This window comes from Aulostomus chinensis, chromosome 10 (genome assembly GCF_037954235.1).
Source record: "Aulostomus chinensis isolate RoL2024-O1b breed Wild chromosome 10, RoL_Achi_v1.0, whole genome shotgun sequence".
NCBI classification, from domain to species: domain Eukaryota; kingdom Metazoa; phylum Chordata; class Actinopteri; order Syngnathiformes; family Aulostomidae; genus Aulostomus; species Aulostomus chinensis.
The window spans coordinates 18,119,095-18,134,440 of NC_141329.1; the positions used below are offsets into that span (position 1 = coordinate 18,119,095).

The 15,346-nt window shown below is 39.1% G+C and overlaps 1 protein-coding gene across 3 annotated transcripts; it reads left to right on the plus strand.

Annotated features, from left to right (window-relative positions):
* Nucleotides 1-83: 83 nt before the first annotated feature.
* Nucleotides 84-14,774, plus strand: fxyd6 (FXYD domain containing ion transport regulator 6). 3 transcript variants are annotated; one of them, XM_086215180.1, is made up of 9 exons: nt 84-317; nt 2,083-2,221; nt 8,699-8,752; nt 9,369-9,392; nt 11,263-11,298; nt 11,474-11,548; nt 11,861-11,897; nt 12,011-12,060; nt 13,484-14,774. In XM_086215180.1, exons 3-9 carry the CDS (start codon nt 8,704-8,706, stop codon nt 13,519-13,521), a joined length of 309 nt encoding a protein of 102 aa, XP_086071306.1. In that variant the 5' UTR covers nt 84-317; nt 2,083-2,221; nt 8,699-8,703; the 3' UTR covers nt 13,522-14,774. The 3 variants fall into 3 exon arrangements, with proteins under 3 accessions (XP_086071306.1, XP_086071308.1, XP_086071307.1); XM_086215182.1 differs by having other exon boundaries at nt 2,127-2,221; XM_086215181.1 differs by lacking the exon at nt 2,083-2,221.
* The last annotated feature ends 572 nt before the right edge of the window (nt 14,775-15,346 follow it).

Below are 15,346 nucleotides of genomic sequence, written 5' to 3' on the forward strand. Positions count from 1 at the left end.
ATTATGTTTGGGGATGTATTATTATGTGTGTGTGTGTGTGTGTGTGTGTGTGTGTGTGAGAGAGAGAGAGAGAGAGAGAGAGAGAGAGAGAGAGAGAAAGAGAGAGAGAGAAAGAGAGAGAGAGAGAAAGAGAGAGTATTAAGGTACTGAACAAGCATTGGAGGAGTCACATTGTTGTCTATTACATCTTTTTTCAGGACGAGTGGATGTGAACAGTGAGCACATATTGACAGATGAGAATTATAAGCTTATAAACTGAGTGATAGTAGATATTGTGGGTGGATTTGTTGACCGTCGGTCAGCTAAAGTAAGAAGGGGTAAGTTGACACGCATGCATTTTTAATGTCTTATAAATGTTAGTATTCAGAATTTATCTGTAAAAATGCAAAGAATCTACCTGTCATGAAAATCAACAGGGAATCTTGGAATTTTTTCCTCATGTATGTGAGGTTATTTTGCGTGTTCTTCGTAATCCATTTAAATTGTGCCATTTTCTGTGAATCACCGAAACTTTAAATGCATTTTTTTCATCGAACGACGTGTTCAACACTGCCAGACGTGATCTTGTTCATAGAGAAATATCGTTTAGAGAGCCATTATATTTATCACTTGCCCACCTCGAGGGTGTGTCTATTGCACTGATCGCAATAACCTCGCTGTTACAATATATACAAGTAAACGGGGAAAAAAAGAAAAAAAAAGCATCAGCGCCTGAAAAACGTGTGGGAGAAAACCTGACCACCTCGCTTTAATGGAATATCCTGGGATGACAACAAAATAACAGATCGTTGACGAAGGATGATACACGCTTATAATTAGATCTAGAGAATAACGGGGGTGACAACGGCTCGCTTTGCTGTTCCGAGCCACAGGTTTGGAGACGTAAACGCGCACGGTGGTCTCACAGGGATGTTGAATTATATGGAGCGATTGCTTATTTTGAGTCTGTCGATGAAAGCGAGTACGTGAAGCCTGACTGTGTCATGTAGGTTGCGCGCTCACATCATAATGGAGAAGCGACCAGCGCGTTTTTTTTCTTGTTTTTTTTTTATTTTTATTTTTGAGGTCCGTCGTTTCTGTCGTCGCGCAACTCACACAGGTGATAAAAGCATGAAATGTAGGACCATGCTCACCCCATGTTCTATTTCTTTATGTGTTGCGATGTACATTGACTGAATTATGCGACACATTAACGCTATTTGCTCAGAGCCACACCCCTTCACGACAGGACTGCTGTCCTTGTGTCTTTATATGAGTCCTTCATAGGCGGACTTCACGTCTGGTGCCAGGATTTAGGCAGGAGACAGTTACCATGGAGATAATTGGACACTATGTTGTCATGGTGATATAACATCATTAGGAATGGTGAGCTATAGGGTACTTTTTCACAGATGGTTGTAGAACCCTGTCTGTGACCTATTTAACTGCCCTACATTTTAGTTGGTATTGAAATATAGATGTATACTTCAAGTTATATTGGCCATTAAAGTTGTCTCATTTACAAAATAGCCACCAAAAAAAAAAAAAAAAAAAAATCCCAAACAGAACAGGCACACAGTTATAGAAGATTGTTGTCCTCCTTGATATGACAGTGTCATTCTGCTCAAACAGGATCCTAAAATACACACTTTAGGGACATAATTAAGGAGGGGTGGGGTCTTCAGTAAAAAGACAAAATGGGTGCTACACTGGTGTTTGACCTTGTCTCAGCTTAATTCATCAAATACGGCATCAAATTGTAGTTTTGCTGCTCTTAAACATGCCTGAGACTTGCCAAGTAACATGGTATCAAAGGTTAGATCATCATTTTTTTATGTCTCAGTAACTGCTTAACACTCTGCCCTGATCTATTTTACCGTGTTACTGCTCCAACGTCTGCCTTGCCACATTTTCTGACCTTTCTTCTTAATGCACTGTGTATTTTATACGGAAAATGCTGCTACCGTACAACAGAAAGCCATTCCCATTTGCTGTCTCCCAAGTGTCTCTTCACCTCTGCTCTAATGCCAGACAGTGTCTGTCCCTGTATGCTCATCTCCCATTCTCACTGTCTTCATGCCTCCCCCTTTCTTGTCCCCACAGAAAACCGACTCCATGTCCTCTATTTCTGTGTCCTCTATACACAGATACACCCTCTCTTCTCAGACAAAGGGGATACCGACACAGGAACTTGATATAGCAACAGATCTGTGAAGATAGTGTATAGGTAAAAGACAAAGTGGTAAGCAATTATGAAGATATTTTGCTCACTTGACCCATACAATCATCTTATTTAGAGTACTTAATCCATGTTGTCATGTCTGGTAAAAATCACCCCTTCAGCCACATGAATAATGAAGAGGAAGGTCAAGTGATCACCGGTATTGATTTAAAAGCAGGCCAATTCAAAAAGTTGTTGATGAATTTTGATCAAACGGCGTGGAAGATAGAACGGAGGTCGAAGAACAATCTCAATCTGAAACCGGATCCAAATTGAATGATGTCACCTAGAAGGTGGTACGCGTTCTCCGAGGATCCTCTTGTTAATCTCCTTTTCCCTCTTTTGTTATCAGCAGTTTTCACTGCCATCGCGAGCTCCATGATGTTTATCTTCCTGTCTATTTATGACAACATTATGACAACAAAAAAAAAAGGTGGATGAAATATTTGATGTCAATTTTAATCACCCGATTCCCTGCATAGCTCATTTTCTCAAAGTTAACAGGAATGAACTAAATAACGATCTAACAATATACACGTATGAACACAAACTTTATAAGCCATATTTCAGTTACACATACTAACAAAAATAATAAAAAACATAATAGGGTCTTCGCCCCAGAGTACCTCCGGGCTCAGGCCCTAATAATCTTACTTTATATCTATTGTGCATGCAGAGGACTATGACAATTTTATTTCCAATTGTAACATGTTCAGTATGCAACACATACACTCACCCACACAAACCAATTTAAAGAGCCAGTGCATGTGCTCTAGTGATATCTAATGGTGAAGGTGCAGCTTGCAACCCCTCGTCTCACCGCCACTTGAACACATGACGGATAATCGGCGGGGGGGGGGTTAGAGGTCACAGTTGGACCTTGAAAATATGAGGGTTTTTTTTAACTTTTCACAAAAGTACTAATCAACAGTTACTTAGAATAATACAATGTTGTTATCCTTCAGCTGCTTAAAATCCAGTTGGGAAGAGAGACATAATCGTATATCCAAGTAGCAGATAAAGTCACACATATTAACTGTTCTAGCATTGGCTGGAGCGTGAATTATAAATAAGTGTGTATATTGTACGTATGTAGCCCCATTTAACAGCTCTGTGTGACACAGGTGACACCATCTGTTGTCAAAAGAATTGGCGAGCCCACTGCCTACTTTCTTTTCTCCTGGGCTTTCTGCCGGTCCATCCCAACCATCTGAGAGCGTTTGAGTGATGTGGGCTCGAATGTCTTCCTTCTCTGTTAAACACTATACTTATTTCTCACTATCTCATCCATTATCCAGCGAGCTCCCACTGCCTACAATAATACAATGTATTTTAATATGTGTGAAATTTTTGTCAAAGTGTGAAAAAAGAAACTTCATCTGATGAAGTGTGCTAATTTTAAAAATAACAAATATTCCCAGTTTTGGGTAATATAAGACTTATCAAACCTTGAGGGAATTCTTACAAATGTTGTAGAACATCTTTGAAATGGAAATTTTCTTGTTCTTGAAAATGAAGGACAGGTGTTGTAGCCAAAGTAGACAGGCAGGAACGAGTCTGGGTGACTGTTTGACCTTTAAACCCACAAAACGTTTTGTTCCTCAAGAATCAGTGGAGATTGTCCGAAGAGCCACTTAACCCTGCACAGTTTAGGTGGTATCTGTGCTATTAATAAGTCTTCTAGCCTGAAGAGACACAAGGGCGCCAGACGCTTTGCATCACACCTTCCTCTCTGCATTCAACAGCCAGTGCTCCATGTTTCCCTCCAACATGTTACCCCTACATTAGCCTCCCATTGATCTACCATTGCTGTTGTAGTAGTGTCCGATTGTTACCTCATCTATCTATTAAACCATTACTTATAGTATTGTTGGTTTAGGTTGGTGTTAAAAATGATTTAGGTACATTTTAAACAGTCATTGTGAATCACTTTCCGATGCACAGTTTAACACTCTCCTTCATGAGCTTTCAGCTTTAAATCAATCGTTTGTAGACTTTTTTTTTTTTAACAGGAGCATTCAGTATATTGACATGATGTTAGAAAAAAGACCAATTTCCATGTTAGCGGGATTAATACCTTAATAAAATAATCTGACTGGAATTATTCTTGTCTTAGTCTTACAGATATTGATAAAATATTTGGGAATTTACACTGCAGACTTTACCCAAGAAATCTCCTGCTTCACACTCAGAGGAGGTATCATGTGGTGGGCTGCACTTCAGACCAGGCAAACTGTACTTTCTCAGATTTAGTTTTTTTTTTTCTTTTTTAGTCTTTTAATTTAATACAATATTGGACAGGGACATCACTTGTTGCTGGTTCACTTGCTTTATGACACAAAAATTGAGCCAGAAGGAAATCTGACAGCAACCTTCTAAAAGGGTGAACCAGTCATCCACTGTTCCAAAGGCAGACATATTTCCATGAATAAATGGATTGCTGTTCAGTTTTTGTATACTGAGATGATGACACTAATCCAATTATATGATCCAATCAGGCTTTAACCGTTATATACATTTACAGTATTGTTAGTGCCACAAGAATCAAAGCCTGACTAGCTCCGATAGGCCATTCTTGCACTTCCTCCTCTCAGAGGTTTTCCCTCCAGTTCGTCAGCATGTGGTGATTTAAACATGAGACAGAGAGTCTAGAGGAGCAGGAGCAGGGTCAAGGCTGTTGCTTCTGAAGGGAGATATTAAGGTATCTCATAGCCAGTGAAGCTATGTTTGTCTCATAATGGTGAGTGTGATTATGATACAGTATCTTTACTGAGAATTTTAAAAAAAGCATGGTCACTGATTTAGCACTGCATCGAAAAACGTTACACATGAGCATTACCGATCTTTGACAATACTATGTTGTTCATTTCAGCAAGCATAGTGTTTGATAGGACAACGCAAAGTTAAAATGCTTGATGAAGAAATATTGAATGCTCTGTCACAGGTAAAACTCGGTTCACATCTCTTCCACTTCAAAAAAGGAAGTGCTATCAAGCTGTGAGGAGAAAAATGACATATTTGATGCACTTGAGCTGGATCAGTGTGTGTTTGTTTGTGTCTGAAGTGAATGTAAAGGGACAGATATCAGTCACCACCTACGATAAATGAAAAAAAAAGCCTCCTTCAAGATTTGAAGACGTGACAGACATGCCTTCCAAGAATATATTGTCATATCTCATCATTCATCACTGTTTTGTTTGGTAAAACTAATTTGTACAAGTGCCACTCTGAATGCACTATCATCCTCTACCTTGAAGAAAGACTTCAAACAGATTTTTTTTTATTAAAGGATAAATTCTCTATATTGTAGTATTTATTATATCATACAGTCTTTTCGTATGTGCACATAAACACATTACAGGTGGGATAGAAAACCTTAAAGTAGAATTCCGCGAGAATGATTGGTCTTTTCGTAAAACTAAACTGTCTGTGGAGTGCATATATTTTAAAATTGCTACTACATGATCAGAGAAAACAGAGAAAAGGACTTTGGTAATTGTTTTTTGCTCAAAATGTATAAGAAACCTTCAAAAATGTTTCGTTCCCGTAGTAATGGGAGATATCCAGTTTATTTTTGGTATCAGCCTGTTCTTTTTCCCTGTCACTTTGTCCCTCCTCTGCATCTTCAATGTGTCCTCATAATGTCTGTTCTTTCTACTCATTGTGATCATCAGAACGCGTGAAGGAAAAAACTAGAATAGTGAGAAATTTTAGAACATTCTCCTGCTTGTTTTAAAAGGGCAACTCTTAAATAAGTTATTTATAAAATTTGATCAAGTATGACAAAACGAAATTGGAGGATGAGCCGGAGAAACAACTACATCACCAGAATTCAGCATGTCTGTATTTTATTAGTTTTCCACTACTGCAGATGCTACATGTGGTAAGACAACCTGATCCCTATAAAGATATGAAGTCAGGACTCTAGAATAACTTTTCCATCGGCAGGACTGGTGTTACCAACTTTTCAGTTGGTTGCGCAGCAATATGGTTTGGTTACAGCATAGTATTAATCAGTGACTTTACTTGTTGAGAAATAGCTGTATTAACTGACATACCTCAGTTGAACATTGACAATACCTCAAAACTTGACATACAAAATTATTTACTGGATGGCCATTTGAGCCCTGCACTGGATGGCCATGTGAGCTCTGCGCAGTGTAGGATGCACGTGATGTAGGAGCATATGTGAATAAACAGAGGCGTCCAATCATGGAACCCGGAAGTTTGACCGCTATTGTATTAAATGTTGCAATTTCTACCAGAGGCACTGCGGTGCCCTGCTATATGTGGAACAAGTGGAAAATCTATTTTTGATGGAAGGTGCATCAATTTGCACAGGGATCAATCCAGACAGGAAGTCCCGCATGAATGACATAGTGAATTCGGTAAATTTTCAAAATAAAACACCACGATCATAAAAACTGTCAGAAAGGGACACATTGTGACCATGTACTCTATGTGTACGTGATACAAGCCTGCAAACAGAAAGACAACAACCCAATCAGCGGAATCTGAGCAAGTTCACAAAGCTGGACGGTTAAAGCAGGTGGAACCTGTGCAGAGGACTGACATGATCGGCTTGAATCCAGAATTAGACACAGCCTTGCCGACAGGGGAATGCATAGTACGGGGTAGAAATGCCTCGCCTGCAATGGAATAAAAAGGAAAAATTTAATCTGAAATGTCAAACGTTTCACATGTTAACAAAATAATAATGATCATTCACCAGCACAAATGCCACTGGGTAAAAAAATTCACTCACACACTTCCCAAAAAAAGGTCATACATGCCATCATTTTGGTAGGCGTCTCGAGCCCTGAAAGGTCCCTCTGAAAGTTAACTAAACCACACCACAATTTGTTCTTTCAGGAGATATTCACAGTTGAATACATAGTTATGAATATTATATCACACTTCCAGTGATCCATCCTAAACTCAACATACCTATAAATTCCCCATCTGGTAATAGCTATGCTTCTATCCCACTTTCACTGTGTAGAAGCGTAAATATTCTCTGCGCTCACTGAAAATCTGAGTTATGGAGGTGTTTTTCCAAACATGTCAATTTGGAAGCTAAAATAATGATTAAAAGCTTTTTCTTGATTGACATTCAGTACCCCCATTCTGTAATTACCAGCCTGTATCCCAATATTTCATAAACAGCAGCAAATTTGTGCTATGACTTTGCAGAGTATTGCTCAAATCTGAATCAGGGGTTTATAAATCAAATAAGCACCGACGCACGACAGGCAAGAATGCTACAGTCTGCTAATACTTAATTGACGCTCTTCATTTAAGTGCACTTTGTCCTGTACTGCTAATACACTTAAGGACAGATGGACATAAGTGGACATGAGTGGGCTCAGATCATTACAGACATACAGGCAGGGGGATGGCCCATTCTCAGACTTGGAGTGACAGTGGTTTGATGACATATCTGGATCTTGCAGGTTTGATTGAGAATTATTCATGATTTGTGCAGCAAACATGTTCTGTATGTTACAGCAGCGTTGTCACTTTCTGTTCTGTTCAATGCGAGGCTTTCACATGCTTCATCTAATTTATTGCTGTCAAACCGTATCTCTCCAGACAGCCCATGCCTTCAAATTACATCCCGATTTTTAAGCCCATTGTACCATTATTCTCAATCCTCCCTGAAACCTTGACATTTAATACATTACCGAAGTACTTTGTTTGCTCTGGATCTTTTATAGATCTTGATATATTTATGTCTTGTTGTTCCCATCGGTTCTGCATTTGTCCGATCAAAAGGGCTCAGGATATTATTTTATTGAAAAATCAGTCAGATAAAGTGGTAGTAGAAGTGTGTAGATATTTATTAATTTTTCTCACATTATTCTTTCTCTATCAATGAAAAAAATGAATTTGTCCATTAAAGTGTAGAATTTCAGACATAACTAGCACAAAGTGTATGATGTCAATCAAGTTCCTCCATTTGACAAAACATGATAAAAACCTTAATGAATGTAGAACCTGCCGTAGATAGGGAGTAGGAAAATTGAAAATTTTGTCCTGTAGATAGGCTTTATATATTTTGACTTATCTACTCAAAAAAAGAAAATAATTGGGCTTCTTCCCAAAGCCATTACAAATGAGTTGAACATGCACTATTTTATAAGTGAATATTGATGTATGTGCACACATGGAAATAGGCCAAGGTTGTGTGATGTCCATGGGGAGGAAGACGTAATCTCTGACAGGAAAAGAGGACGTGTTTGCAAGCTGTGATCGTTATGCAAGATAAAAAACTATATCCTCGGGCCCTTTTCATTTTCTAAACTCCAGGGGTTTCTGGAGTACCACTGCTTCTGTTTTTCAACTGTCACACACTACTTATTTTATGTAAGCTCATGTATACTTTATGTCTTGTAGGAATGTTGATTAGTGAAGGTCAGGAGATGGTAAAACTAAGCAATTATTGTGTCTCTTTCAACCCCACCTCACCCCCTTCTCTTTATTACACATTGTCAACAGTTGCCATGGAAACTATTTTGCTCTTCCTCTCTTCACTCCTGGTGTGTATGGCTGGTGAGTGCCCTCTGACTCACAAAACCCAAACATGAGCCCACACAAACTGTCCATTGGGAGGGAGTGTAGTGGCAGGTATAGCAACTTTACATGAAAACACACTGTCAGGGTGTGAGCTGGTAGTTTAACATCAGTTACTACTTGAGGGTGATATGTGTGTGTTTTACAGACACTGGCTGGGTGTGTATGTGGTGTGTAATTACATGTAAGACACAAACACTAACTAAGATACACACTCTATATAGATAGATAGATAGATAGATAGATAGATAGATAGATAGATAGATAGATAGATAGATAGATAGATAGATAGATAGATAGATAGATTGACAGACAGATAGATAGATAGATAGATAGATAGATAGATAGATAGATTGACAGACAGATAGATAGATAGATAGATAGATAGATAGATAGAAAGATAGATAGATAGATAGATTGACAGACAGATAGATAGATAGATAGATAGATAGATAGATAGATAGATAGATAGATAGATAGATAGATAGATAGATAGATAGATAGATAATCACCTTTTAATTTTCCTGTGTTCTGCCTCTTTTTCCTTTCACTTCCTGACTGTTGTGACTGACATCCGCGCCTCCATATGTCTCAGCTGTAACAGACCCCAGTGCACAGAGTGAGTACCATTGACACTTGAGGTAATGGGGGTCATGCCTCAGGCTCAGGAGTGAAATAAATGAGTGTACTCTGCTTCCAGATTATATCACAATGACATCCATCATCCATCCATTTTCTACCGCTTATCCTGTTAAGGGTCACGGAGGGCTGGAGCCTATCCCAACAGCCTTCAGGTGAAAGGCGGGGTTCACCCTGGACGGGTCGCCTGTCCATCACAGAGCCAACACATATAGACAGACAACCATTCACCCACACAGCCATGCCTACGGTCAATTTAGAGTATCCAATCAGCCTCGTCCCCTCTTGATGTCTTTGGACTGTGGGAGGAAGCCGGAGTACCCAGAGAGAACCCACGCAGGAACAGGGAGAACATGCAGACTCCACACACATCCCTGTACTTGATCCAGGGCTTGAACCCAGAACCTTCTTGCTGTGAGGCAAGAGTGCTAACCACTGCACCACTGTGCCACCCTTTCACACTGAAATCTATAGCATTAATACAACAAGTAACAGAAATATTACATGGGTCAACACCAGTAGTTACTAGCCTGGTAAGACCATACGTATCTCACAAGCTCAAAAGTTGAGCTGTTTAATCAGTGTAACAAAATGTGATATCATCAAATGGCATATCCAATCTGACGATTGCCTAACAATATCCTCTCTCTGCTTTTTCCTTGTCAATTTTTGTTATTGTCTCTTTTTGCAATAACTGCTCTTACAGCGGGGGCGGCATGGCCAAGAGGTAGAGTGGCTGTCGCTGGTTCGAACTTTACTTACCCTGCTGACCACGTCGAAGTATCCATCCATCCGTCCATTTTCTGACTGGAGCCTATCCCAGCTGACATTGAAAGAGAGGCAAGGTACAGCCTGAATGGGTCACCAGTCTGCTGCAGGGCCATCAGGGACAATTAGAGGTTCAGTATCTTGCTCAAGGATGCTTTGAAGTGGTCACCGGTGGAAGTGAGGATCGAACCAGCGACCCTTCGGTTGCTAGATGGCCACTCTACCTCTGAGCCATGCTGCTCCAATGTCAAAGTATCCTGGTAGCAAGATACTGAACCTCTAATTGCTCCTGATGACCCTGCCACGGACTGGCAACACATCCTTGCCTCTCGTTCAGTGTCAACTGGGATAACCCCCCCCCCCCCCATAGAAAATGGATGGATGGATAGATGGATGGATGCTCTTACAGCTGTGTTTAAGAGACACATTTTCTACTTCTTTGTGTTGCTAGCGGGGTCATCAACTTAAAGAATCAATCAGGAGCTTTGTTACTGTCAGGTGGCAAAAGGGCATGTAGAACATGTTCTATTGTCTCATAGTGGATTTAGATTTGAGGGGTTCCAGACATACAGTAGCTGCAGGGCTCCCCTCTAGCCAGGGTCAGTACTTACTAGACCTGACTTCTGCTTGATTGGGGTAACATCGATAGTGTATTTGGATCAATAAAAAGAGTAAAACACTGTTTGTGAAAATGTAAACTCGTCCTCTATCATATCTGTGCATGACAACTTATAGTAGAGGTTCTGGAAATATGGCTGATGTGAAATGGCAAAGAAATAGAGAAGGTTAGGTCAACTTTAGTGCACAGGCCAATTCTAAGTGTGCTGTGGAATGAAGTCACATTCTCCCTTATTTTACTCCTAGCCAACAGAGAATCACTGTTGTCTTACTCCACATACTGTATACTCCCCACGGATACAGGGGTTAACTCTTTTGACTGTTTCTGGAAATCATGAGCAGAATCAATGATCCAATGACAATCCATGTTGCCACCACAAGCACTGAGGGTTTGATTACCTTTTCAACAGATAGTTTAGAGCTTCAACATGTTGTTTTTTATTCTCTCCATTATGTTTTTGTAGATGGCAAGGAGAAAGTTGAAAATCCATTTGTCTATGGTAAGAGCTGAAAACCTGTGTTTCTGTGTGAACACAGGACATTATGTAGCTATTGGACATTTTCAATATATACAGAAAAGTCTTTGCCCTAAATGACACATTAATCAGATGTGAGTTGGTTTTTCTTTTCTTTTCTCTTCTTTTGTTTTCTTCTATATCATCTTTTCTTCTGTAGACTATGAAAGCCTGAGGATTTGTGGACTGGCTTTTGCTGTGGTGTTATTCACGCTGGGTATTCTTCTCATCCTCAGTAAGTTAACCTGTGTGTGTGTGTGTGTGTGTGTGTGTGTGTGTGTGTGTGTGTGTGTGTGTTTTCTATCTTATGTTTGTGGACGTTAATTCAATGTAATTAAGATTTAATTCAGTCAAATTAGAAAAATGATTAACCATTTAGTGTGTCATTATTAAATTTCCACACTGTGTAAGTTGTAAGTTCCCTTTTTTTCATCAAAGTGTATGTTTTAATTGTATCTTTATTGGAAGGTAATATTGAACCATTAATTTATGGCTCAGTTAATAACCAGTCAGACCTGTGGCTGCTAATTAGCTCTCTTTTTTCTAGGTCGAAGATGCCGCTGCAGTATCAATCAGAAACCAAGGTATATTGAGTCTCTCTCTGAATGAAAATAAAAAGAGATTGGTTTGTATAAGACCTTTTTATACAATACGACATGATTTGGTCTCCATGACAACCTGTGGATCTTCTCTTTAGGGTCCCTGGAGATGAGGAGACACAGGAGGAGAACTTGATTGTCTCAAAGGGTAAGAAGCAGGTTTCATCTCTCTGTCAGCTTTCCTCACCTATGACATACAGTATATGCATAATTGTATGTCAGTGATTGATCCATAAGTGTCTGTTGGGGAGTTGCCAAATTTTGCTCTGGAAATTAGCTGAATGTGGCCAAGTACAAGTATATTATATTACTTCTGACCAAATTTCCACAGCATTAAAAGAGTTCCCATATGCCCATGCCAACCATATATTTTTCTTCACTTAATTACTGTTTGAAAATCAACTGGTAAGCATTGCTTTAGACTGTAACAGGTAATTTATAATGGCGAACATCCATATTCGCCTGCATTGTTCCTTTACTGCAGTTTTGGAGCATGCTGTCAACCACTGTTGGGTGACTTTGTCAAGTTTACTTTGTAAATAGATTATATTTACATTTGATACACAAAGAAGAAAGTGTCTAAAACTGTTGTGTAGAAGATTAGAAAAGAACAGAACTGAGAGTGGAGCAACTAACCTTGACCCAGACAATATTTGAAAGTCAAAGTGTGTGTGTGTGTGTGTGTGTGTGTGTGTGTGTGTGTGTGTGTGTGTGTATGTATGTATGTATATATGAGTGTGTTTGTGTGTATGGAGGGGTCTAATTACTACTTTTTAGTGTGTTGAGTACATAAGTAGGTAATTGTAGTTTAAATGCAGTAAACACTCACTGATGCCTGTCATTGAAGTCCCTTCTTTATATACAACAGCAAGATAAAATGTGTGTGCATGTTTGTGTGTGATTGAGTGAGAGAGATAGAGACACAGAGAGAGAGAGAGAGAGAGAGAGAGAGAGAGAGAGAGAGAGAGAGAGAGAGAGAGAGAGAGAGAGAGAACATAAAGCCAGTGAAATGTCAGGGGTGCTGTATTACCAGCAGGCAGTTTTCACTACAGACATCTTGACGGATCAAAGCAGGAAAAAACAACATTGACATAACATTCCATTAATCGTCTGAGGCTCATCCAAACTGAATGCTGCCATCTTTAATGTTGCTAATTCTAATTGTGCTTTTCCTCCATTGACAAGTCAACGTGTTTTAAAAGGGCCTTTTCCCATAATGTTCTAAATTTCTCCGTTCTAAAAGTTGATTTGTATTTCATCTCATCATTTTCAACAGTTTTTTTTCACAGCAAATGTAAAAATGCTACAATGCAACCCACAATCTGTTAATAAAGGCAAATACTGTTGTGTAGTAATATATATGTGATGACTACTGAGACAGCTTGCACATCTAGCGCATGAAAGGGTATCTATTTGCTGGTCTGGTGCTGAAAATGGTGGACAATAAGCATATTTCTTAAAAAAAAAAACCATTCACGTTCATTTGAATATGTATACAGAGGTGACTGCAGGAATTTTGAAGGTTATGCATTTGTGCTTGAAATAATTCACTTGTCCTTGACCTCTTTCAGCTGCAGCAGCTGCCAAAGAGACTCCAGCAGAGAACTGAGGCAACTCCACTGGCTCTCTGACTGCCTTCAGAAAAGATGATGAATTTTATCTGAAAAAAATCTATTAGAACAAGTTAAGAAATTAATAATAATTAGAGTTAGCTATATGACAGGGTAAGGGGGGGAGGTATACATTTAGAGCTATATTATGTACATCAATCTTGTGCCCTGAAGATCAATCTTAAGCCTGTTGTACTCCGTTGTGACCGTGACATTCCCTCAGTGCTCTTGTCTGTTCCCGTGCCTTTCTGTGACAGTCTCTCGCTGCTGTTATCCTGTAGCACCATCAACACAAGATTGTCTTTGGAATCATTTATAATGTTAACTATTAGCTTTATGTTTTAGGATGAGTCTATTGGTTGTAGATTTTGTCAGTTGTTCTTGAAAATGTTTGTCATATTTAGATAATAACATATGCAGAACAGATATCTTACAGATAATATTTATATGTATACAGTAAGGTAACCAGTCTCTGATTGGTTGTGTATGTTTGTATGTATGGAGGCCTGTATTTCTGTCTTTGCATCCTGTACATGTATGTTTGTAAATGTGATGAGATATGTAACAGACAATCTGAACTGCTGCCGCTCTCTGACTGAACACAGGAATGGTTAGCAGGTATCTGCATGAGCTCCTCCACTGCAGTACTTTAACAACGTGAGTGGAAGGAGCTTCAGCTGTCTCACTGCCGTTCTCACCACAGGTCCACATCAGTGCTCTTTCACCGGCTCCGCCAGGATAAACTAGTCTCCAGCAGACTATAATCAGTTTACACACAGACATCCACTGCCTTTCTGTTCCTCGCTTATCTATGTACTCACTCTCTAATGTCTTGTTGCTTTGACACACATATTTATAAAAGAAGACAGAAAAGTTGCAATATATGAGAGAAGTGTAACTTGAGATATATCTATCCATCTCTATATCTCTATCTCTATCTATCTATCTATCTATCTATCTATCTATCTATCTATCTATCTATCTATCTATCTAGATAGATAGATAGATAGATAGATAGATAGATAGACAGATAGATAGATAGATATAGATATAGATATAGATATAGATATAGATATATATGTATATGTATATGTATATGTACCAGACTAGCCAAAATCATAGCAAGAGAAAAGATGATCAGGCTTGGAATCTGTTTTCAAGACAACTGCTGTACAAGTAAATGCTTTGTTCATTCCACGCATGAGGGCTTGCTGTGTAGCAACACGTTGTACTTTTCGCATAATCAAATAAAAGTGTGTCTTAAAATAAAGATGAATGCGTTCTTTTGTCCATTTGAATGACTGCAGTATTTTAGGTTTTGTGTGCAGACATACAAAGTTCTTGATATCCCTCTTGAGTTTGTCAGCCTTAAATCTTGTAGGCGGTGTATCAGATTTGACAAGTAAACATCCAGTAACAGACAAAATCCATCTGGGAAGTTTCTATCAATGTCAGTCATGGTTATTACTCAGAGCTGTGAAACTATGTCAGCAGCGTGTTCCTCACCAGCAGAGAAAATAATATGTTACTTCCTTTCTCTGCTGTGATTCCAAAGGTTGACAGAATTGCTCTTTATTGGCATCAGAGTACAAACTTTATGACACTGTAAATATATAACAGAGCTGCGAGAATGGGCATGGAGAAATGGAGCATATGTGTGTGTATATTTGTACCTGAGGGATGGTTTGTTACCTATTGGAGACATTTTCTGGTATAAATATTAACTTTATTAAGACCCCTAGTCCTCATAGAGACCAAAGATCAGTCCTACTGTGGCAAAACCATCTGAGTTCCTCATTGAAGTAAGAGTTAAGGAGTGAATTT